Below are 27,181 nucleotides of genomic sequence, written 5' to 3' on the forward strand. Positions count from 1 at the left end.
GGCTTGGCTTTCGTCTCTACTTACTTTATCGCCTCTCTCGATACCTGGCTCCAGACTATCGGACACTGAAGAACAACGTGGGAGCTTTTATTCACGATTTAGCTGCTACGTTTCGAACACTTTTCATGCTCCGGCCGTTTTTAATTATGTAAACTGATGTTATGTACTTCTTTTCCCGGTCTTATTTCTCTACTCTTCGTCTTGAGATTCTTAAGCTGTGAGACATTATTTAGAAAGATGTTTGTGTTTTTAAACGCACGATTATTCATTGGCAAACAAACATCGATGCCATCCACCTTGCCTTTAAAGTTTTAGTGTCATCCTCGTCCGCATCACGTACGGTAGAAGAGGAAGCTATGTCCCCTTCCAAGTAAATGCACCTCTCTCTACCAGACTGAAATGCTATCTCCTCGTCTCGCCTCGACTGTGGTATTTTGCCACTTTCGATTTTACTTAGCGAAGGAGCGCAGGAACGCTCCGTTATCGTTAATTTCACAGATCGGTCAGTTGAAACATGCTTGAAGAAGTATGTCATTCTACACGTAACGAGGTCGGCCAACTCACTTTCCGATTTTCGTCAGCTGCCCGTTTTACTTTTCACGCCTTTTAATGCCGATAAAAATAGAAACTCTTACTGATTTCCAGATTATACGGTCTAAGAAAGCGTTTTCTGTCATTAGAGCAACCCACTTTGCGATCGTTCGAAACGACATAGTCATCGACTTTTTTTATTAGATTATGATCGTTCTCAAATGATATATGTGGACATTATAGGTGATGTATAGAGTTAATTACAAAATACTCCGAATAATGCAACAAAGTGATTTCTGTATGTACGTTTGAAATATCTTAAAGATTTATTCAAATAAAATCAGAGAAAAGAATCTTTTTAATTCTAACAATAGTAGCCGCTTAATATCCGAATTTAATGTTGTGAACGAAAAGACAAAGATGTTCCGTGGCGGCCATTATAACGCGCGAAAGCGTGTCTCGCTTTAGGTCAGGGCCATCAGGGTCGGGCATTCGTGGGCAGGATCCAAAAAGAATCCCGCTATCTCTGTTCTACCTCCGCTGAACACGGAAGCGTCGGCAGTTAGTCGTAGTTGAGCGTAGTTTAGTGAAAGACAACGATGAAGGAACAATTTTGAGGCAAGAAAAAAATTGAAGAACCGAAAAATATAGAATTATCGTAAAATGGAAGGTGTTCTCGCGAATAATAACACGCTTAATTACAATATATTCATCTACATTAAAAGTCTGTAGAATTCTCTTTATATGCGAAATTTTATCAGGAGATCCCAGAAAACAATTTCATACAGAAATCCTTTCCAGTTCTTTTTCAAGCAGTAAGTCTTTTTAATACCTATTATAAGTTTTTCGTAGAAAACGTAAAAATTATAATTTTTAATGTCGAAGTAATTACTTTCCGGGTTTTATATTCATCAAAGTAAAGTTATATTTATCAGCCAATTATACTGATCGCGGTTATTCTTCTTTCGTGATGATCGTACGCCACTCGAGTCAAGAAAAAAGAGAGTGCGGGAGGGCTCGACATAAGTTACGTATAGTGAAGGCATGAGGCTCTGAATCACCAGAACCGGTCCGGTAGACGCGATGCCTGTTGTGCGAACGCGGAAACCACGAGAGACCTGCGGACTCTCGCGAGTCACGGAAGGATTCCTTTCTCCTCTTTGCTCACCGTACTTCTTTTTATATCTCTTGCTTCGTTTTTAGTCCCCTCATTCTCTCTCTTTCCATTCCTTTCCATTCCTCTCTTTTTATCCTTCTGTTTATTTTGGAAAGATTCGTTAGACATTCGGCATTTTTCGACTGAAATGTTTTTTGACTTAATTACACATTAATACATTTTTGACATTAAATATTTTAAATTCTGCTTTCGAGGAAGAAAGAAAAATCGTACATATTTATATTTATCAACGTTATTACACATAAAATTATAAATTAGTTGCGATATAAAATTTAAACAAGTAAACTTTATCGTAAACTTTAAACTTTAAATTTAAAATTTTTATTTATTGCACATTAATTACTGCACAAAAATTGAAATAATTCTATCAACAATTAATCAGTTGCTGAATAATTTATTTTTTCTATTTCTCTTTAATCTAAAAAATATTTTTAATGCTGTTTGTGTACGCAATGGATTTAACATTGTTCGTATTTATACATTCTATTTGGCTTGAGAGATCTTAATGCGAGCAAAGACGCCGCAGCTTTCCGGCTAAAGGTCGGTCGGGAACTAAAACGAGTATCGAGCAACCTGTTGATTCTGGACCCTTTCACTTCCATCTTTGATTCGTGCTAGGAGGAGGCAGATGATGCATTGATTTATCACAGTATAATCCAATATCTCATAACGTGCATGTTGTTTTAGTTGAAATTATCCTTTTCAATTTTCTCAAGTCAGTCATAAAGTGAATTTTTAATCATTATTGCTCACTAACGAGATGCTGAAACGCGGAAGTCAATTGATTCCGGTAATTTTCAGTCCGAATCTCGATAGCCGCCAGTTTCGCAATCTGGTTGAAGCAACGTTCCGCGGATCGGATCAGAATATCGGAACCGGTCGCTTTAGGACCGGGCCAGATGTGAAAACGAAACTTTCGGCGACTTACTTTCTCCTAGGCGTGCATTCCCTCCTTCTCGCCATTATTGCAGAATCGGGTGTGGATTGCCTTGCCTTCTTAGCTCCGGTGCGTTCTTTCCAGAGGACGGACACCTCTTTTCGTGAATACGACTAATAATTCAACCGCTAAAAGCGGAACGCGTGAAAAGGCACGCTCCTTCTTTGTTAGTCAATTCACTTTATCTACTGTCGTTGAGATACTATAGTATCAAATCAATTAATCTCTTAGCAGCGAGGTATACGGTAATAGAGTTATTCGATATTTCTATTTAAACTGACGATGAATAGCGCAAAATGCGACACAAGAAATGCTCGATTTTCTTATCTTTCATAAACTAAATTTCCGATCGAGTAATTTCTAAGTTTTTGCCATACATTAAACCTTCTGATATAATAGATATGCATCGATAAATACATATAAATTATATCAGCCTCATATTAATGTATCATCGCCTTAACGGCATGAGTGCACCGTATATCAATAAGTATATTTCCCCACATTTATCGTTTTTGCTTTTGATATTCGTATAATTTAATTCGCTTAGCCTTGTGTGCATTTTTGCAATTCTAGTTCTAATTCAATTTTAGTAGATTAAAAAAAACAACATTTTTACTTTTTTATCTTACCTAAGAATGAGCACGAGTGTCAACAATTTTTTAAGCACAGTCGCTTTAAGTTATTTTATTGAACGTATGCTCCACTTTTTCACTAATTAAAAATAGATTTGATCATTCAATGAAAGTTATTTTTTAATCGCTATTTTTTTGTTATTGCGTAAGTCGTGTATTTCACAACCTTCCTGACACAGAAAACGACGAAGAAATTATAATACATACATTTATTCACATATATTCAAAGATTGTTTTACTAATTATTACCATATAAAGAAACGTGAAAGAAATATGCAGAGTATATACCTAACGCTTTTTTAAATTTCTGAATAACGTAAATTTAATTCAATCCTTTTTTGATGATTTTCCTATAAATATATAAAATAATATTTTTAAGGAAGAACATGACAGTTTTTACTTGCAATATAAATAATGTTGAAGTTGGAAATCTCTTAAGAAGTCTTGTCTTGAATTGAAATAATCCTTGGTCATATATCGTCTCTGTAGAAAAGGTAAAAACTCATAATCTTATAATAATAGTATCTGTACATCCAAGCAACACATCAATTTATTTTTCTCTTTTAACAGTGAATAATTACAGAGCAGTGCATTACTGTTATGCCCTGAGTCATGTATATTTTACTAACTAGACATTCTTGCTTTCATTTTAAAATACTTGACAAATTCTCGATCTACAAACGCGATGTGTGACTATTTGTAACATAAATCTCTCTATCTGTCATCAGATAAAATAATGTCAACATAATTAATCATACTTATAATGGCCCAGATATTTGTATTAATAATCATTCAAGAATTTATTTTTCTTCTCTTCATCGTTTTCTGTCGCCTCGATATGTTCGATTGCATATCGCATTAAAATTGAAACAAAATCTGCATTAGATAACCCTTCTAAGATCATTGCGTCCAACGATGCGTTGCAACGGAATCAATCCCTATGGTTGATCCACGAAGAGCTAGAACCAAGAAATTCGCGTATGGGCGCTTGGGGTACGAATCATGAACCTGGAAGCGGCAGCGCGTTTATTAATTATTACCTTTCGGTAAATACCGTTTGCGGTACTTTCGTTCGCGACCTTTCGCACACGCGGATGCAACGTACATGACAGGGACCCGAATGGATCCTGGCAATAACTTTGCAATATTTTGCATCCGTTCGACACTACCACAAACACTCAACTGCCAACTGCACGTCTACGTAAGTCAACACGTACTCATTATCGCTTGAATTGATTGCCGGTACGCGAAGTGTGGCCGATACCGACGCGGGACCGACGGCCGACGGCGTACGATGGTACACTCATGCATCCCATAGTAACTTCCGTAATCGTTTTCCGATGTGTTCGTTTGAATCGTTTCCGTGGGTCCCCGAAATAGGAATAAAAAGATTCGAAATAATAAGTAATCCTTTTCTTAAAGCTATATCAAAATTTAGGACATCTGTGTTTGGAATACGCATGCAAAAGTCCTTGTTTAGTTAATTTAATTCATTATACTTTTAAAATACGTTAAAAGCGCGGCCAAGAAAGCATAATCTCAAATTTCTATCTCCTATTACATTTATGCACGAAGAGTGCAAAGAGAAGAGATATATTGAGTTTATCGGTTTCTTGTAATTAATTCGCCGCAGTTATCAAAAAGAAAACAGATTCAATTATCGCTATCAAATTTGTCAACGATTCACGCACATGGCCCGTTTAAGCAACATCTGATTATTTAAACTGCTTGATCTTTTATCATTTTATTTACTAATCCAATGAGTCCCGGCACGTGCTCACAGGAAATCGTCGTCTTAGAGAAGCGCAGCAGGCACGTTGAAATTACACGCGAAGCTTTTATAATCTTTTTGACATAAATGTTCCGCGATGCCGCTAACATCTGCTTGTCAGCTGTTAATTGAACCGGGCTCGAAGCCGTCAGATCAAAAGGAGGTTTGCGCGGAAGATTCTACGTATACGACGTCGAAAGAGATCGTGCAATTGCAGAAGTCGTAGTGTATATTTAATATAATAATTTACTGGAAGCAATTGCGATTAGCAACACGGGACAAACACTGATAACCTATTGACATAGCAGGCTTTCGTTAATTAGTAATTCATGAATAATTATATTAGCGTTAAGTAAGAACATAAATATTACTTGTATTATTTTTCCTGTATCTATAATGAATATTTCATTACAATGGTATTTTGATCACGGACTGATACGTAAAATATTTTATGTAATCAGAGTAAAAATGTTGAGGAAAAAGTACGACAGCATGCTCTAGCTGAATTAAAGCCGTCTTGATTATATCGTTCAGTAATCGTATCGTGCAAAACATTACTGCAAGAAAATTTTAAGATCGATCAATCACTTGAAACGAATTTAAAAATCTTAGACATGTAATTTTTTTCTCAAAAAAAAAATGTTACATGTCAAAGATATGCTACTTCAAATATCGTAGTCTGCATTTAATCCATTTTCGTTCAAAGATACCTACATTCGTTCTTCTCTCTGCACGACTCAATTATCCAATGCAGTTATACCGGCAGTAATTGATGCTCAACAATCGCAGATTATTAAAATAGTTGACGCACGAAGAGGAAAGTACCGTGATCATTCTGAAAGCAATGTGATCATTCACGCAAGGAAATCGGTATATAAGCAAGTACATTGTGCACCGTTTTCTCCACTGATTCGAGCCAGGACGAACGCGTTGTTTACCCATGTCACCGGCACGCGTTTCATTAAAACCCATTATTAAATGCATCCGCGCCAAAATTCGGTCGTAATCATCGCGAGCCGAACTCCATGAGGAAAGGTACGAGTGTGCGATGTCGACATGCGATATTAATCTTTCATAGATACGTAGGATGAACTGTCTTAAGATTACATAATCGTACTCGTAAATTTTTTCGGCCGTTCCGTGAAATTGCTTCATGCGCAAAAGATAATGTATCAATCAAAAATATAAGAGAAATATCAGTAGAAGTTTTATATAAGTCAGGACCTTTTCTAATTTTGCATTTTTAAGAATATGATATTTAACATTTTCAGCTGTTCTAGAAAATCAATTTTTTAAGCATATATTTGAAATGAAAAGTTTCTCGCGTACGAATCGAATGATTTCATCAACAATTAATATCGTACTTTAATTAGCGTGAAGTGATTTTTGCATGTCTTTACGGCACAAATCGCGTAGCAATGAAATAAAAAACAAAATTATTACTCGTCTTCGGTTGATCCTTGACACGCGAAACTTCCACGCGTCGATTGCTCGTTATCCGGAATGCACGCTATATCTCGCAGAAAATCTCGAATAAAATATAGAACCGTGCTGTCGATTGTGATTAATATAAATGTCGAATTATAACTATAATTTGAAAAAATAGGGATCAATTTAAAACAACATGTAGGTCAAAAAATTAAAAAAGATTTATTAGAGATTATATATATATATATATATATATATATATATATATATGTGTGTATTCTTATCAAAGGAGTTCAGCCGCCAAACGTTCTTTCGATTGGTACCTTAAAAGCAACGCAAACTATATATTCGACAACTAATCAATCAACCAACAATAAAGAGATTAGAGATTACTATTGAAAGTTAGGTACTTCCATCGTACGATAGAACAGATGAGAAACGAAGATGTACATATATCATAATTATGATTGATTATATCTCAACTCGAATTGCCATGACGTGAACACGTGTTGGCAGGCTATTAAAAATGGTTGAAATCATGGCAACAACAAGTATAATAATAAAATAACAGAACGATTGAATGCAAAATGCATTTTATTCCAGAGAATGATTATATATTCGACATGTCAAACTATATTATATAAAAAATAAATATTATTAAGTAAATATCACATAATTAATGTTTCAAAATTCTAAAATTACGCTTAGATATTAACATACAAATTTTGACAAAAAGTAAAAATGGTGGAAGAAAATCATTTCTTGTTTATTTCGGGTTTCATTGATTAAATGGTTAAAAATAATTTCGAAAAATGTTGAAGTTTTGCAAAAAACGTCGCATATGGTTAACATTATTTGTCTCTCAAAACACGATTTGAAAATGACGTGAAGAATGAATAATATTTTATAGGTATGCATGAGATTTTTCTTCATATTCTCCGTGACTATCGTAACGTGAGTGGGTATAAAGACATGACAGGATGTGACATCACAAGGCCGGGCAACTCTTCGCATATACCGCTTCTCTCCCACCCTTACTGTTCGTGTTTCTCGTGAAATATCACATATACGTCGATTGACTCTGTTGTATACCTGCATGATGATAATTTATCCGCCGTTCTAACTGTCCAAGATATCTGCTCAATCTACGAATTCTTTATTTATTCGCGGTACATATGTAGGTACCTTTTATTTTTTGCTAAGCTTGTTTTTTTATCATCTCGACAGACCAATTTTACAAATATCGTTCTAGAGAAATAATGACTGAGTATCACGCATATATATGATTTTCTTGGACTATGTGCTAAAATACCTAATATATTTTTATTGTGTTAACTGTCATTTTTCTAAAATGGTATATTTTCAAGAATAATTTAAAAAATAATCGGCTATTTGTTGCTCTGTATAATCGAAATTTCTATTTTTCTACAATCTACAAAAGTATTGTAGTATAAGAAGCGTGGACGTATAACGTAACTGATAAAACGCATGCAAAAGGGAGCGACTTGTCGTATTGTCGGTTTTTTTCTTTTTGGAGGACAAACACTTCGCGACGGGAATCCTTTTTGTGGACCCTTCGGTAGGGGATATGCAAAGTAAAAAAAAAGATCATCGATGGTCACTTACCCTTCAGAGAGGATGTTATCATGGGGTCACCTGAAAACGATACAATTATAGTATTGCTATTTGAACGTCATGAAAATAAAAAGAGAAAGATCTTTAAGCGAATTCCGCCTCTTCCCCTCTCTCTCTTTCCCTCTTCCTCTCTCTGATTCTACGTGCATTATATACGACACATTATATACTCGCGCGTGTGTCGAAGATCACATGGCGTCCGCGGCGCAACGAATCGCATTCTCCGGAGGTGGAGGCGAAGTAAAACAAAGCCCAATAAAGCGAGGAGGGAAGAAGAACGGACAAAAGGTCCCTTTCTTTCACGGAGATTGCACGCATCGCGGTGCATACGAGGATGAGCGCATAGCGCGCGTGCACCCTCTCTCTCTCCCTCTCTCTCTTTCTCTACGCGTATGCGTGCAGCCTCCCACTTGCGCATTATGTGAGCCGAGAGATAGAGTATCTCTCGCGGCAGGAACATTTTCCAGGTTCTTTTCTGCCGCCCGGTGATCCCTGACCCCGGGGCCCTGCCCATCCGGGCCCACGCGCCCGCGGCCACTTTCCTGCTCTCAGATTCTCCGCATCGCACCGCACGGCGGATTCCGCCGACCTTAAGGTCGGTGGTGATCGCGCATCACCCCACTATTTTTCTTCGGACATTATTTAAAACAGCGAATAGAGAATATAGATACCGACACACGGCGACAGGCACGTTCTGTCGCGCCGCTTGCACGTGCCGCGATTACATCCATTCGCGATTATTAATTATTCATTGATGCACCATCGGTTTGCGCCGACAATCTTACGGTATAAGCATCAACGGTAATTACAGCAAGGATGAAAACGTTTGATGCAACCGCACGACAAATAACTGGGTATAGTTATTTGTCTAAAGTGTTTTTATGCTTATCGAAGCTATTAGATACACTTCTAATGATAAGGGGTAAATTCGTTACATTGTCGCATCTCTATTATAATTGCATTTACAGTAAAATATTGTTATAAAGCTCTAGTAATTGATAATAATTTTAAGTATGATATAATAATTAGAAATATATACTCAATCTCTAATTTCATTTTTGTTAATTTCATTATAATAAGATCTTTACGACAATTGAGACTCTTCGTTAATTTAATTAACGTTTGTGCATATTTTGTTCTAATATTTACTAATGATATCGGCCAATGGTAAATAATAATTAAGCTACAGTTACTCAGAAAAAAAGCGCGCAGCGTGCTTTTACAGTTATGATTGCGTAAGAAAATAACAGAGAAAAAGAAGCAGCTGTATATATATATATGTGTGTATTGATAATTTGAAATAAATCGGAATAATTGAAACTTCTCGTTTAAAAGGTATCAAGTCATTTGTAATAAAGTTAAAATCACTAAGAACGGATGTTAATTAATAAAAGTATCAACAAGTTTAACGTTAAAATAGACCTTCGTTAAGATACCGAAATACCTTGTTCAGACAAATTATATAATTATATGTATATTACACATATAATTATAAAAAAGATATCTTACAATTATCATACGATTTAGTGTATTTTAAAAATTAATTGGAGTTGAAATCGTATAATTATAGTAGTTTTCGATTAAATAATCGAAATTGCCCAATAATACTACGTCGATTTTATCAAATTGAAATAATCACTTCACCTTAAAATTCTTTAAAAAAAAATTAAATCTTATGTCAAATTTAAATTTGAATAATAAATCTATCATTGTTTTAATCGGGATATTATAGTTTATTGCTCTTATCTTGCTCTGAATTTTTACATCGCAAAGCAACGAAACTGTTTTCTTTTAACAAATCATGGAAAAGAGTTGCCACGTTTTTTTGCGGCGATTTAATTTCGTTTCATTGATGTACTAAAAGATTACCAGAAAAATTTCGAATAATTTATTGAAATCACGAATTTTTATGCCTCTCGTAACGCAAAAATTTGAAGTAATAATATACTTTTACGATCAAAATGAGATGGACTTTATTCTTTAAATAAGCATTTGATTTAATACATATATAATGATAAAATGTTTATCGGAAAGCAAAACATTTATTTTAGTACGTTGAACAATAAATTTGACTCACGGCGTCTGTTTTGTTTTGGCGGCGTACGCGTGCCGTAATATCGTCGTAACCGTCGCGGTCGTGTATAAGTTGCAAGTACGCAACACCTCTCCGTCATTCGCGTGGTGACGCTCGAACAGTTAGGCCGCCGGCTCCGCGCGTCTTCGCATTATTCCTCAAAACGCGATCACAATTACTTTTCGAATGCCAAACTCGATGATTAATTACCAATTAAACGACTGTTAGTCTGCGCAAGTAATCAACTGATTCGTAAGATTAATCGAGACGATAGCTGTTTATCTCGACGCAGATTTACACGATTTATCTACGAATCAAAATAATAAGAGAAGAGAGTTACAAATCATTGTCCCGTTGCAATGGTTGTGGATGATAGCATTATTTTTCTAACAATACTTAAGTTCAGAGATCTCGTAACGCTTCAGATTCAGAGCGCGGACGGAAAAGCCAGATCGATCGACAAACGTAACGGAAAACCGCGGCAAGTGTCGATCATTTGTTAATAATTAATTTATGCAAGGAATGGAATATTCTATGAGAAGTTATTTTCTCCCGAAAAGTATTTTGAAAACGTAACGGTAATCAGCTGGCGCGCGACCTTGATGTTTGTTTTTTGTGCCACGTACGACGCGGCGATATGTATACGCAAGGCCACGGCGCTATCATTCGTGCATTGACACTCGAACGAGCAACTAGTGGTCCGAGTCATTTCGTTATTACTTGAATTACTTCTCGAAACAAAATCATACTCTATGAACATTTAGCGATTAATTAATTACTGTAATAAACTGTAATACTGTGAACATATCGAAGCACTAGCTATTATTAGGGCGAATGTATCTCGCAGTTTTTTTTATTATTGTTATATTACGATATTTACGGATGAACAATGATTTATCTAATGATACTTGGATTACGATATACATATCTATACATCGTGTAGCGAGCTTTGAGTATTTCGCGTATATAATGTAAATTGCTTATCACTCGCCTAAAACATCGTGTGGATATAAGTCTCGATTTTCAAACGGTTTATCGTATTTTAATCGCCTCTTAACTCGATTTCATTTGTTGCACCGTATCGGTGTCGAAGTAAACTCCCTATAGAGACTCGCATACATAAGTACGGGATTTGGCGATGCCGAGTTACCCAGTGCAATAAAGAGTATATAGGCATCGCGTGTAATTAACGTCGGAAGTTTAAAATTGACGCGCGATCGTCTGTAATTAGTATATGTTCGCGATTAACCGTATCTCGCGAGTGTTGTGCAACCAAGGAACTGACGATGAGAGGAGGAGGAGGAGATTTGGAAGGCATCGAGTGACAGCGGAGCAACCGTAGGGTGAGATACTTATTCTTTACTTTTACTTACTTTCTTATTTTTTTCTTACGATTTAACATCTCATGAATTTGTTGCTATATCTACCCGGAATTAAATATAAATCGTATAAATTGATGCAAGAAAACAATATATTTGTTTTTCAATTTAATTATGTCACAAGTATGAATAAAAGAAAGGAAATATTTTACAGTTATATAGCGTAGCTAGTAAGTTATTTAATAAAACGTGTGCTAATGTGATTACTGATTATATCTTATAACGCGCTAATTTTATCTTAATCTATCGCAGTATATACGCGTTATATATGCATACGCACTAATACTACTTTGATGGCTTATAATTCAGAAACTTTTGATCTCGATTTCCGACTCTAATTAATCTTCAGAATACGCTATTAAAATCTTGTACGATATTATGGGGCTTGTCACGTATAATCTTTCATATAGATATATATAATTTTATGTTTTTAATATAATTAAATAATACATATAAGCATAAGCGAACTGTCTATTAGGAAATATTGCGTTTCCTTTCTCACTAAATTACAATCAGAAATTAAATTTTGAAAAATAATACTGGACATACGATGTTAGATTTTTGTAAAGTAAATTGAGAACAATTCGCACTAAATAATGCTGAACAAAATTAAACGATAGCACAAGCGTGATCTTTGTTTAGCTCGTTGATTTTTCCGTTCGCCTATGGTATCACCGCGCTATCTAAGGTGCGTTTCCGCGCTCAAGGACGTTGTCCAAGACGTTCCATCTCGCTGCAACAGATAATGCAACGTTTCAGGATAACCAGCGGCCGCTGTTTATTTCTAACCGAGCTAGCTGGCGCAGGATACGCAAGTCGTCATATAGTAATCGCTTTCCTTCTCCTCCTCCGTTTTAGCCTCCTGACTCTTCTACCCCCGCCGCTTCCACCATTTCTCGCGACGTCGTTACGCCCCTCGTCGTCTCGTTCGTCTCTCTTAGTCCGCCTCTTTTCCGCGAACCTTCGATTCGATCTTTTTCCATATAACAAGATAGAAACGGCCACAATGACCACGACAGAAAATCTGCGATTTTTCATCGATGCATACTTATGGATGAGAAAAAAAAACGACGAAATTGCGCTTATTAAGAATCTAACCAGCAATCCGCAAGTAATTCCGTTCTGATTAGTGTTCGCAGGAAGAAAGTTATAATTACGGTGATAATGATCTTTTTTATTGTTTTTTATACCGGTTATTAAAAGTAATCCAGAAGCATATATTCTCGCGAATACGTTTCGTTTGTTGTTGGAGGCAAGATTTTTTAAATTGAGATTCATCTCTTTTAAGACAAAGGATTAGGGGGCAGAGAATCTGTTAAATCTTCATTAACTTTAATTATAATGTTCGAGAATAGCTTTTAGTTATTTATCATGGGTTATGTACGAATTGAATGCATTTTGATATTTTGATACACATATCCCACATCGGAGCTTTTTTCAACGTTTGTAATCTTTTCCTTCCTAAATTTCTTTTCGTTTCTACATCAAAACTTGTCATATGTTTTGCTTTAAATATTTCTATTACCAACAATTAGACGCGCTTTGTAAACTAACGCTTCTTTTAGAGATGAAAACGTTGCACTTCTCTTGCGCATGTATATATATACATCGGCTGAATCTCATTGACTTATCGATTCTCTCGACTCTGAAAAATCTGTAGTGTATGAAAGTACGGATGCCTAACACGCCGTAAGATAATTAATTGTGTAAACTAGAATATTGCGCTTTTATACGAACAAGTCCTTTCCTCGGTACTTGTCACGTAGGTGTCCGCCCGATCCCTGTACCACGTACTCGTTGTGCCTACGTACAAAGTATATGACAGCGGAGAAACAATAATAAGTCATACGCTCATACGCGCAGTTTACGCGATGCCGCGTTGTGCGAGAAGTTACCGTAATTGCGTCCTGACGGCAGATAGATTTACGTTACCGCGTCTCCTCCAATGTCGTCTCGGTAATCAAGCGATCACCATATAATTCATCGCGCATTGCGAGCTCCTCGTGCAGTAGCATTTTCATTCCGTTTACTTTCTTGACGGTGACCGTCGTTAGCTATTCATCATTAATCATTTACTTTTAAACGCATCTGATTCTTAATATTAAAGGATTAAAGGCGAGAATTTACAAATCTAAAATTACTGAGAAAATAAAACAAAAATACAATTTTAAGATTTTGGAATTGGTATAGATCTAATCATGCACTAGTCTTTTATTCATTATTCTATACATGATTTATAACTTCATAAAAATAGAATATATGGTCTAATGTTTTTTACGTCCCATTAGATTTAATAAATTCTATAAATTGTATACTGTATATATGCATCAATTAAGTCGATAAATTCGTATTTAATTTTCATTTTTTGAGAGAGCGTATGTGTACGTGAAAGTGTAAAGCAAAACGTAATACACAACCGGAAGAAATTTTACGATGACGTTGATCGCGATTGTGAAAGATAGGGTTATTCTCTCGTGCATCTCAAAACCGATCGGACAAGGCGCGATTTGAATAACGGAGTAATATAAAAGTATGTGCGAAAGAACGACATGGCGAAAAGAATCCCTGTCCATGGAAATCGCGCGCGATTAGATACAGTTTCCGTGTTACGTCGCTCCGCGTGATGGACGTTGCTGTTTATTTCGATATCGGGATTACCTCGAATTTTCATGAGCGAGAAAATAATGCCACAATGTTATTGTACCCGTAACGGCTATTTCCATTTGCAGTAGCTTTTCTCGGATAAACACGGTCGTCGTCTCGATACATACATACATTCTAGAAAATTTTCTCCGGAGATAAACTCGGGCAAATAATACAATTCTTATGTGATTGGATTTGAAAACAAATAAATTCGAAAGACCGTATAGAAGCAGTAATATATGAGTATCTATACGGTAATAAAATATAACTTAAATTAACAAAACTCGATTGTCTCAATTATCCAAGAGGTAGCGTAGAATAATTTTATTTAAAATTTTCAATTCTTTTTGTATACGTGTAAACACTTTTTGTAAATTGTATACATTTTTAGAACATCTCCGTATTGGAGATTTTATGAATTATTAGCTTCAGGCCGCGACAAGTACTTATCCGCTCCTGAATCAAATAGATTAAACACATCGTAAAAGACACGAAAGAAGTTTATGTTTCATTAGGTAGGCGGTAAATGGATTAATAAATATTTATATGAGAGTGTCATGAATAAATAATACGTTCACCTAACAATAAGTACGAAAAGTGTGAGCACGCTGCATGACGGAAAATACTAACAAAGGAGTATAATTACAATGTATGTGAGTGTATGTGCAATTTTTATGATGTCACTGGAATGCGTCATCTCTACAAAGAATCACATTATAATGCTGTTATTCACAGCTAAGATTCTATTCTGTTAATCATATTAAACTTGGCATTATAATTTATTAATTTCCTATTTCTCACAATTTATGTTACAAGCGTTGAGATATTTGAAGCTAAAAATTTAATTAAAACAACTAAATATTTGTACTGCTACACATAATCATTTCATAAATGTACGTTTGATAGTTGGACACAAAATTAATAAGTGAAAAAGGAACAATATAGGCTTTGAAAATATCTACTTCACTGAGTCTGTATCTCAATAAGTCAATTTATTTCTCTAATACATCTTTTGGTTAAACAAATCCGCATCGCGAGGCGGTACAGCCGTTTAGATGGAAGCAACAGATTCCCATGAATAATTCAGTGGACTATTTACCGATGGTTGCGTGGGCAACTTCTCTTCCTCCTTGCCTTTTTGCGAGAGCTTTCGTGGAGTGGTAAATCCCTTTCGTCGTGAAACGCATTACGCAAACGTGTGTCCGGAAAAATTGGTTCGGCATGTTCGCCATTCCGACGCCGCTGTCATGCGGCGACGGAAACGTCTAATTCGCGAATTTGTCATTTACGATTTATTAACGAAGACGTAAAGGATTTACAGAGGTCACACGAAATTGGATCTTTTTCCATCTTAATATCTTTTTACTATTTTATAAGCAACAAAACTATCTTATTGTTGCGAAGTATAATTCGTGCAACTGCATAAATAGTCCTACATAAATATTGCTCTTTTTTTATGCGTTTATTGTAGAAGTTAATCGGTAAAATTCACACATGCACGTCTTATGTCGCGCGATACGTTTTTCCCGCTCGCAGCTATAAGGCTTTCATTATTATAATCGCTACTATCGTCTTTAGAAAATTGGATCATCTTGAGTAACACCATCGATAGGAAGTCAGCGTAAGGGTGCAAGTGCGCGAGATGCCTGTAGTAGCGACGAGTAAATATTATTTTCGATTAAGTCTCTTTCATTGTGGCAGTATAAACCATAGAATCTTTCTTTGCCTTCATTCTTCGTATTATCGATAAAAGACGGTATCATAAAACTCGCAACGAAGAAACGCGAACCTCTTGGGTATAGCATCGAAATCTATAGAGTCTATAAGAAGTCTATAAGAAGTCTATAAGAGGATGATATTATAATCGAGATGATATTTAGGATATGCGTGGAGCAGGCCACCTCGAAACCGATAGAGGTATATTAATCCTTTCGATAAGATCGATCCATTTAGTGATTGACGTATCGCGTGACGATCAAACCGGAGTACTTACATAATTTCGGAAATTCTCCCCGGAGGAGAGGGATTTGGAATACCCAGGAGAAGAAGAGAAGAACGAAGAAAATTTTCGTAAAAATGTAATCAAGTTCCGCGTCTCAGTATCAAATCGTTGTCTCATAACAAGACTGTAACTTAGCATTTAGCAGAAGAAATGTTTGTCTTAAGTATAATTAACAGTAAATCGTTGAGTTTTACATATTAATTTGTATAAAATTGCCTCGTTTTTTTTTTTATTACGAAATGGATCGATATTATCAAAATTAATGCGTTGCACGCGAATTGGATACCTGGTCCGTCATAAGGAACGGCTCTCCTGAGCCCGCCCTGTGCTCTAATAGGGTGAAGGTGCTGCTGTTGGTCCAGAGGCGGCGGCTGGGTGTTTTGCAGCTGCAGATGATGCTGCTGGGAGGATGGGTAGTGGGTGGAAGCATTTGTCGTAGCGGAGGCGCTTCCCGGTAGCTGCTGATACTGGCTACCCTGATACTGACGGGGATGATGCAGGTGGTGATGGTGGGGGTGCGGATGCGAGTACGGCGTGCACCAAGTGTAACATTGCTGCCAAGAGGCGGTCGCGTCTGCACCGGCCATCCCCTCACCATCCTCGTTCCCCATTCGCGTCCAGCCGCCGCAGGAATCCATTCTGGATTCGATAGCACCTTTTTTTCTTATCGGATGTGCTGTATGGTATATTAGGTCTGAATAGTTTTCGCACAATCACTCGCTATTCAAAGCAGAATCGACATCATGCCAGACTTTGACTTGCGTTCAATAATTCGCTATCGTTTCGTCAAATTCCACTAAATTGATCACCAAATTGATTCCATTAATTTCGCTTTTTATTTACTCACTTTCCGACATAATGGAATAACTTTTTTATTGATTAAGTAAAGTATATTTACCTTTAATTGTTATTTATTTATTCCGTTTTGCAATTGATATTGCAAAGTTAATATTAATTTTCAGTGAGCTTGCATTGCGAAATAATTCGTTGATGATTTAATAACGATTTGCTTTTGTCGTTCCAATCGTTTGTCACGATATATTTATAATTTTCTAAATTTTACACAAATTAGCATCATATTTGTTTTGTCCAGTTTTTCGCATTTCGCAGATTGCCATTGAATTGTCTACAAATCCTGCAGACGATACACAGAATTTAACGGATTGAAAGTACTCTTTCGTGTAAATAGTCATACAAATTTACTCTCCGTAATATTTCATCCGACCTCGTGAACAATAGCAGAGTATAAATAGGTTTAATTGAATATAATAATCCCTCTAAAACTTTTTGTCAACTTGAATATATGAAAAGGAGAGCAAAACATTATATTTGCATAGTTTTTCTCTTCGTATAGAATCTATACCATCAGTAACTTTTTATTGTTCCTTTCACACATTAATTTCGTAAAAATATTCGAAAAGACAAAAATAGACAAAGTAAAAATAATCAATGGAAATATATTATAAACCTTTGTTTTTAAATGACATGTGCTCACATTTATTATATAAATAATATGTAAATAATATAATTCGGAATTTTTTCTAAATTGATTATGTCACTCGAAGCATATAAAGCGAAAGTGTGAAAGTATTTAATGACACGCCAATCGCTAATCTCTTTCTTAAATATGGTAGTAGTTACATCATAGCGATGAAAGCAAGCGAGATAAAACATATCAAATATACATATCTTTGATTTCTTTTACGTTAGTCAAGTCTATGGAAATTATAAGTGTTAGCTGTCAAGAACACCGTAACACTATATCACGCGAAACTATATGAGTCTTGCATTAACATTTCGCATACATTTCACGTCACGTAAAAAATAAGCGAAACTCCACATCTTGTCAAGATGAGGAAATGTAGACATTTATTTTCTTTTATGCTATTGCGCGATTAAGACGGCGAATGTATTACGGGCGAGTGCAGCGTAAAATGAGGAAAATCATGATGACGAGGGAACAAGAGTTACGCTCCACCGTGATTGTCGATTATCTCCACGAAAAGAGAAGCTTCCGCTACGATCGATCTCGCGTTTTACGATCCACAACCGTGGATTAAACTCGTCGCGTTGCTGCACGAATTCGGTCAGCTTCCTCAAAGTGCCTGAATCTATCGATTGTCACTCTCGCGTCACGGCCCGAATCAGTGCGATCGCAATCGCGACCTCGAAAAAAAGAATTGCAGGTAGATGCACCGTAATGTCGAAGACGTGGTGCGTCTCTCGATACGATCGGCAGATTTACGCGCACGGATGCATCCGGTCGTTTTAGTCCGCGGAGAGGAGAGACTCGCGGCGCGTCGTCGCGAAGATCGTCGATGCAATTTCGTACGCACGCAACCCGAAGAGACTCGGGTGATGACTGAGACGAGCGGAAGCTTCTCCTCCACCTCGAAACGAAAGAGGGTTGAGGGCACGAGGCGCGTCGGCGGCCAATGTCGGGGGATGTGCCCGGGTCCACGTGCATCGGCAGGCACGTTTCCCAGTCACGTGTTCGCCCACAACCCCACTCGAGTATTTCTGGAAAGAGCACTGCGCCGTTAATTTCCACGCCGACAAATGAATACAGGTGAACGGTAAACGTACCCAAAATAAGGGTTTGTTTTTCCCTTCGACGCGAATAGTGCTCGTTTAAAATTATAATCGCGCGGTGGACGCAACAATATATCTTTCAAATTGTGAAATACTTTAACATACTATTTTTATATATGTTGTACTATTTTTAGAAACGATATTTTAAAGCTCTTGGATTATATGTAGTAATAGTATAGTAACAGAAGTAGACGTTATCAGATTGCTTGCATACTTTCATTAATGTAAAAGCGATGCAACGTAGTCATTGCATAACGTTTCTATATATATATCGATGTATCGATAATCCACGCATGAGATTACTTTGACACATGGTAGTTTATCATCGGACACGTTGAGTTGTCGCAGGTCAGGTCATTTCAGGTCAACGTACTCGTACGTTCGTTCGTGCATACATCGCCCGCGTCTCCGGAATTTCTCCCGCTTCTAACTTCTTATTCTTTTCACCTGACATTGCATTTGCATCGCGCGCGCCCCAGCGCCGACCGTTCATAGATAAGCATCGTATGTATATACACGCATTCAGTAGTCAGTGATAAATATCGAGTATATAATACAGGGTGCCCACAAATTTGCACGTATTGATTTCCAATGAGACTTTCGATCCATTCGAAACTTACACAGATAGGCTCTGAATTAATTTACTCCTGTAAATAGAATTTTAATTTGACGATTAATTGGCAAGATATTTAATATCAAAACTCGAGAGAAAGATGATATGAAATTTTCGTGACATTAAAATCAATTGAATCAGAGATTCAGAATCCATTTATTGACGTAGAACTACGACTGTTATCTTTCATTGAATATAATCGCGTGATCTTCATTCATTTTGCTAGAAGATTCTGTTCTATCAGTTCCATCGAATTTAGCGTTAAGTACACGGTGTTTATTACGAGCTGTCTCAACCGTTAGGTTAACGAGCATTCTTCTGTTCGCCCATAACCGATCCTTCAACTGCAGCAACGCCGAGCTACCTATGGACGTCGCGCGCATATCCCTTTGTATTTTCCGGTCGAGCGACGATCGTATCCCGGTAGACGTTGATGCTTAGACCCGGAGATCGGGGTAGGCTGACTACGACTCTGTCGTGCGTGGTGCCGCATTTGTTTCTTCTCCGATCGATGATTGAGGCAGATGGGTCGGATGGGCCATCGTCTGCCATGCGACAGATAAAAGCCTCCCTCGCCTCTCCCGTGCGGGCGGGACGATTAAAATATAAATTGATCTGGCGATTCCCCATAGTCCGTCCGCCTCCGCCACGCATGAGGTAATTCTCTCATCGCTTCTATTGTCGTCGCTGTATCGCGACTCGCCCAACAATTCGCCTTTGCACAACTTGTCGCAATTCTCGACATACTCGAATAGAAGATTAGGGATCTATTTAATTTTTAGATCTTACAGAGAATTTGTCAGAGTGCTTGTTTGTGATCGCGAGAGGAAACTTGCCTCAGTTTAAAGCCGATCAAAAAGTCGATCGATTAAACTAGTCTCTAAAAATCTAACTGACCCTTGCACTCGGTCACTGACAACAATAGATATATTGTGACAGTAATAACGTCGTGTAAGGTTCGTTTCAAAAAGTTTAGGTCAATATGGCATGTTTAAGATTTTTACTTTGTAATATTTCGCACCGTAATAATTGCGCAATTATTTCTAAATTGTGACTAAAAGCTAAGGAAGGCAAACCGCCTCTCTCACCCCTTTCACGCGTTTACTTCGCATTTAACGATCCCCACCTAGTCGTGCCACCCCCGTGAAGCCACCCTCGGTAGAAATTCCCGTCGCGGAGCTACCTGTTCACGTGTTACGCCACGTGAATCGCGCTGCATCTAATAAGAGCGCACGTGAGCGCCGTTTCTGATGTCAATTTTCCATAGCATCCCGGGTATCTCCGAGTTATTAGAGGTCACGTTCCATTTATATCGCGTTTCCAATTTTCAAACGCCGGGGGATTATCCCCGTAAAAAAAACAAAGATCTGTCCCGGAACGATCTCGTCGTAAAATTACGAGCGCGAAAGAGCGCGTCAGAGCAGCAATCTCGGTGCGGACGCGCCTAGGAACATCCGTGTCCGGCTCGTCGACAGTACCGAAGGTCGCGTTGCATCGCAAGCGTAACGTAGTAATTACCTTTTTAATCGACACACGTGGAAACAGCTATTTCTCACGATGAATGTGAACGCGATAAAAATGTTACATTAAAACAAAAAGATCGATCCAATTCAGTTCATCAGGATCTCACGGAAAAAAGAAATATGATTGTTGCAACCAAAAAAAAAATTACGTGAGAAAATACCTTATCTTCGAAATTAGATTTAACTACTTTATTATATTGTATATTAATTATCATTAGATCATTCATTCGTTGGCATAATTAGCGTTACGTTTTATGTTTGTCGGACGATTTTTCACAGTTCGTCTACTAGTATTCCTACTAGTATTCCAGGATAAAACTCTATCTGGCATGCGATTTAAAAAAAAAAAAAAGGAAATTCTCATTCGCACGCATGACAATATAAAGATGCGTGAACAAAGCTCACGCGATTCGAGCGTGAAAAACAGATTTCTAGTTCCGCGAAGCGTTAAAGGCTGGGAGACTGACGATCTTATGTTATACGTCATACCAAACGAATCGTGAAGCTGCGCGCGCCTTTCGCTTCCGGTTCACCGATCTCTCCACATTCGTTAAGCCACCTTCTCGGTCGATCCCCGGCCGAGTCGGCCCGACATTTATGCGGCCGAGGCACTTTCGCTCGGCCGCGTCGAGCCGACTCGCCTCGATATAATGGATCCATCTTTAAAGCAATAATAACCTCGTAAGAGGCGCGCGATGATTACGCTCTAAATCCTCGCGCACCTGATATCAATAAGCTCGCGGAGAGAGAGCATCCACCCAAGAATTTTCTGAATTTTTGAAAAGAGAGAAAATATCCGGCGCGCAATGCATCTGTCGCGATATTTTTACAAATGATACTTTTATCAATATTATCACTCCTGCGAGATTTCTTCCGGCATCCATTAATTTTCACAAAGTTCGTACAATATTTTTGAGACACCGGACATTCGGGCATAGTGATTAAAAAACATCTCGTTTAACATGATTGTCTCTCTAAGGATGTAATCTCTTTTTTCTTTCTGATGGAGACCCTGTTCCACGATCGTTACGATTTCGTCACAAAAATCCAGGAAGTGACGATACGATTATGGTAAAGATTTTTTCTTGTCTACGGACGACCCATTATTATTTGTGATCTCCGCTCCGAAACAGTACAAAGTGCACGGTAATCAGAAATTCATGGCTTCCCTCTTTTCATTCATAGGCAGCGCAATCATTTTCTCTCTCGCGCAGCTGATTATTATTCAGTAAGTTCTCCTTGACCGTCTCGATTGTTCCCCGTGCACATTCTCGCGTGCCGCAAGGTCGAAAATGCTGACAATGGACACACGTTAACGGCGTGCACTTATACACGTGCGTCTTGAAATAGTAAAAATATTTCCTATTTCATAAATTAATTCTCTGCTATTCTTGTCAGTTTGGAGAACTTGTATATCTTGCGTAGACAGCTCGGCATTTACGAGTGTACGATGATTACTATCTCTGGAGTGTACTTGGAACATATACATAGAATTTATTTTCTAATCATTATATCTACACTTCACATTGTCTCGACACTTTTATCACTTAAAAATCTAAACGTATCTAAATAAATTATATTATAAAAGTATAAGCAACTATAAGTAGCGCAGATATGGTAAAATTTTTACTGGAACTAGTTTCCGTCGCTATTGAGCACATAACATTGATATACCGGCAGTAATCATCATTTGCACGGGAACGCGCGTGTGTGTCGCGTGTGACAAACGCGCAGTACACAGCACATCGATGGTCTGCAACGCTTATGTGTGCGATCCGTATGTCCGGTGCCCTTGCACGCGCAGGTGAATGCTTGGAGAACGCATATATGTATATCGTTTCTCTGGCAATTTATAGATAATTTCCTTCTCATATACCTTTATGTGTGCTGAAAAAGACAATTGTCACGACCTTTCGTTGCGTGGATTTATTATATAGTTATTTCTCATAGTTTCAGAATGTATAGTTTTTATTTTAATATTATCAGGTATTTTTAAATTAGATAATATTATTATCGAAAGTAGGATAAAAAAGGAGTTGCAGGGAAGCTATCAGGCCCAGGCATTGACGATTTCTGCGTTATCGTTGTGAACATGGTATCAATGACGGGCTTTTGGCGAAACCAATTCCCTTGAAGCGATACCAGATGCCGGCAGAGTCTATATGTGATCCGTGCTGCACTCTGCAGGAACTTACTCTAACATGATTTACCGAAGGATCTTTCGTCATTCATCTCGAGTCAAATTTAATTTTTAAATGTCAGCTTACGAGATTTGAAAAAACTGTACGAGTACAAGGATATCTATATACGAAATAGCCATTTTCCCATTTTTTCATGTAGAAATTTTTGGGACAATTGGTATTAAGCTCCCTTTTAACGAAATGCCTTCTCGAGGCATCAATAACAATTAAAAAACTATGAAACATATAAGGAAATACATTTTAGAATTATGTGAAATATTTTTTCTAGTAAAATAAGACTGTTCCAAGATTATTTTAATTTCTGATTTTTAAACGCCAAATTTTTGTTATTTAATGTTGAAACAAGATAATTAAAAAGTATACTGTTTATAAAGCTTTTAGTGGAGAATATCGTTTTTAAATTCTACAAACGATCTACACAAAAATGAAAAGAAAGCGTGGTAATATTGTACAAACACTTTGTATAAGGAACAACACATCAGTGGACACGCGCTTGAAGCGATGCATATTTATTCTTTTGTAGTGAAATGATACATAACTGATAAATCATTCACGATATTGACAATTTTATTGCAAATACTTTAGAAATCAGTCGACCATACTTAACAAACTTTGGTCGCATTTGCAATATAAATAAGTCTAATAAAGCGTATTATATCTGCCAATCCTCGTAATTGCAACACCATCGATAAGATGATAAGTCGCATCGATTTCCGTGATAAGACAGGTATACCTTTCGTCATCGTACTATATCGAGTAATAAGAAAATCGACTGGTAATTTAAACATGTGCGCTCCCAATTGTACAAATTGTGCACGAAATCCTTATACATGGATAAATTTTGATCCCGCTTAAACTTACATAATAATATATTTCTAAAATAAGATACGTGTTTATCATGTCAACTATATTTTACGCGAAAAATACGATATATCGATAATCAATTTTGATACATTTTATATTAGAAAATAATAATATAGCTAATAGAGAGTCCGGCATTGCCTTGATCAGGAGATTCAAATACCCGGAAGAGAACTATATTTACAAAGGTGTGTAAGAAAAGAATTCCGAGCTGTCACGGCACAAACGTCTGACATGCTACTCTGGTGCCATTTTGCGCTGTTTTATTTCTGTTCGAGATAGAGCGACAGAAAAAGAGCGAGGGAAGAAGAGAATGAAAGAGTGAAAATGCTCGCTACAAATAGACATTTTGGTATAATATCTTTTCTTACCTATATAACAATAATGGCTTTATGTCACTAATTGAAATTTATTCTAAATGTGATTAAATTAAATAATAGAACTAAATCAGTACAAAATATGATTGAAAAGCTGTTTTATCTGGAACTTTAAGAGTCCAATAATCTAAAATTCGGAAATCAGAGTAGCGTATAATATAATTAAACAATATATATAATTTATTTAGAATCAATACAAATAATTTGACTCGTAGAATAACTCATTTTCTATCGTTTAAATGCATAATATATATATAATTTATTTCAATGATTTTTTTGCTGTTACCAGTCTGACAATGTAAATATTGATTTAAGTGCGTCGATTGCTAACGAACTCGAAACATTTTAGTCATTAAGCAGATATCCGATTTGATCGTAATTTATTCGCCTCGGCGAAGACTTTCATTACCGTACTTTGATTGTAAGTCCGATTACAAGTCAACGTAAGATAGGCAGGAACGAAGTTCAAGGGAAACCGGTAAAGAGCATATGCTGAGCGCGAAATAATTCAAAATTTGCGATTTTTTCTTGAAAGCGAGGAAGCTTTTATTATGAAGTCTATAAAAACATTTCAGAATATTTTATGCAGTTAGTATTCAGTACAATGCATAATATAGTTCGTGATTCATTCATTTATTGCTATTTATTTTTATAGCTATAGCGATTTCGATATTTTCGATTTAAAAAATCGAGAAAAACAATGATATAAAAAAACATGATCATAGACGAGAATGACGATCATTCCCCTTGGATACCGTTTTGTTGAAATCAATGAAAATTTCGCGTGCCGAATTCGAATTATATCAGTAAAAAAATGCAGGAAATTTAAAATAATTCAGAGTATATAATTTATTGTGCCGTTCGTATCTGATGGATTGCGATACGTATTCTCGGAAAGAAAGTATAATTAAATACATTCCTGCCATATTCTACGCAACGCAGGTAAACATTCCTACATCTAAGCAGACCCTTATACGTCATTAAGTTTTTACGTTACGCGATCTTCATATATACAAATTCTTTCAATGAAATTAATATTTATGCGAATAATAAAACTTTTCCGCCGGTTTCGCACGTGATCTTTGATGAGTAATAGTATCGGTAATAGAACTTATCAAGATGACGCAATTGTGCATACAAGGTATACCTATAGTAAAGAATATAATTGTTAAAATTAGTAGACATGCCTGGTAGGCGGACTCCAAAGGTCGAGGCCCTGGTTGTAAACGCTATACGTAGGCTGCAAGATGTGCAAGGTTCGACATCGCGGGAAATTAGCAACTATATTTCCCAGGAGTACAATGTTCCTAGCGAGGAGACCAGGCGGCAGGTCCAATTAGCTTTACGACGCGGATTATCCTATGGGATTCTTAAGCGTTCAAAAGGGTATGAATTTGACGCAAATTCCCATTAATTATCGATAATTAAACGATTCCAGTAATTTTATTTGTCGTATTTAATTTAAAGCTCGTTCCACCAAGATTACAACAAATTTTTACGTTCCGTTAATATATTCGGTTAAACGATGATAGTAAACTAAACTCTTTATTCGGGCAAAAGGTATATTTTGAAAGTTAAGTTGTACGTTTTGACTTATCGAGAATTGTGAGAAATTACGGGAGAGGCGTTAAGCATCGCGTAATACATTGAACGTACGATGTTATACTTTCTGCACTACGAAAAACTCGCTTATCAATGCCAATGATAAAGCCGCTGGGTCAAAAATAAAGCGCAATAGATTAAGTCACGATTACGAGGGCGATACGTGACCCACTTCGTAAAAAAATATTTTGATCGCGTCAACCACACAATGTTCCCTGCACTTGATCAAATAACTGTTGTGTCACATCTTGCGAGGATGGTGTAACGTAATGTAATATGCATTGATAAAGACACTTAATTTAGTCATTAAAAAGACTTTAAGTCTGATCTCCAAATGCTGAGTAACTAACAATAAGCATATCTATTTAAGAAGAGAATTCTGCCGCGTGATGTAAACTATTCCTCGGCACATGTATTTCATTCATTTACGACAAAAGTTCTAGGACATTGAATGCGATTGTAGTAATTTGTCATAATTTACGCTAGATAGTGATTATTGTGATACTGAAACATTCTACCGACATTCTTCTCAGAGGATACTATTCGTGCAATCGCGACCACCTCGGACAGCTCTCGTTAGGGAATGGCACTGGTGACGGGGTGATGGAACCTTGTCCAGCACAACCTTGGCGATTCGGCATACAAAAGAAAAGGAGAGCTAAAAGAGCAAGGCAAAGAAGAGCTAGAGAAGCGAGAGAAAAAAGAGCAAGAGAAAAAAGAGAAAAAGAAAGACGAAGAAGAGAAAGAAGCCGCAAATATCGCAGAACGTCACGCGCCCGGAGAAGAGGCAGACGTCCCTCTCGAAGGCGTCGAAGGAGGCCTAGCAGAAGACGAAGCAGAAGAAGAAGAAGAAGGGTAGGAAGAAGTCGAAGAAGAAGTCGAGGAAGAAGTCAAGGAAGACCTAGAACACGCGCTGATCTCGGCGAGATAGAAATGGAGGCGATGTTTCCGGAGCCGAAGAGGAACGACGCCGACAGGAAAGACGAGAATCCTCACAAAAGCGAAACTTCTATATCCGAATATTCAGACGAACGGCACTCACAAAACTCTCCTCAGAATTCTCAATCCTAAAATACGTCCGATGCTATTTAAAAATTAATGAAAAATAATGATACTTTTTTTTCAGAAAGAAAAAAGGAAATAATGTGTACGTAGATCACAGTAAAGAAATTATTCACTTGTTTATTCGGTATAAAGTATCTC

General features: G+C 37.0%; 2 protein-coding genes across 4 annotated transcripts in view; both read right to left on the bottom strand.

The window, feature by feature from the left end:
* Positions 1-27,181, bottom strand: part of LOC112459091 (hepatic leukemia factor) — a 66,298-nt gene that overhangs the window by 29,590 nt on the left and 9,527 nt on the right. The window contains exon 2 of one of the 3 annotated variants that reach the window (XM_025023025.1): positions 8,103-8,132. The exons of the other annotated variants lie outside the window; for them this stretch is intronic. Coding sequence (XP_024878793.1) covers positions 8,103-8,132 — 30 coding nt within the window. The remainder of the gene's footprint in view (positions 1-8,102; positions 8,133-27,181) is intronic. 3 annotated transcript variants of the gene reach the window in all.
* Positions 15,157-18,860, bottom strand: LOC112459098. The gene has a single exon (XM_025023052.1). It carries the CDS (start codon positions 16,845-16,847, stop codon positions 16,407-16,409), a length of 441 nt encoding a protein of 146 aa, XP_024878820.1. The 5' UTR covers positions 16,848-18,860; the 3' UTR covers positions 15,157-16,406.

This window comes from Temnothorax curvispinosus, unplaced genomic scaffold (genome assembly GCF_003070985.1).
Source record: "Temnothorax curvispinosus isolate PA1 unplaced genomic scaffold, ASM307098v1 QBEX01009517.1, whole genome shotgun sequence".
NCBI classification, from domain to species: domain Eukaryota; kingdom Metazoa; phylum Arthropoda; class Insecta; order Hymenoptera; family Formicidae; genus Temnothorax; species Temnothorax curvispinosus.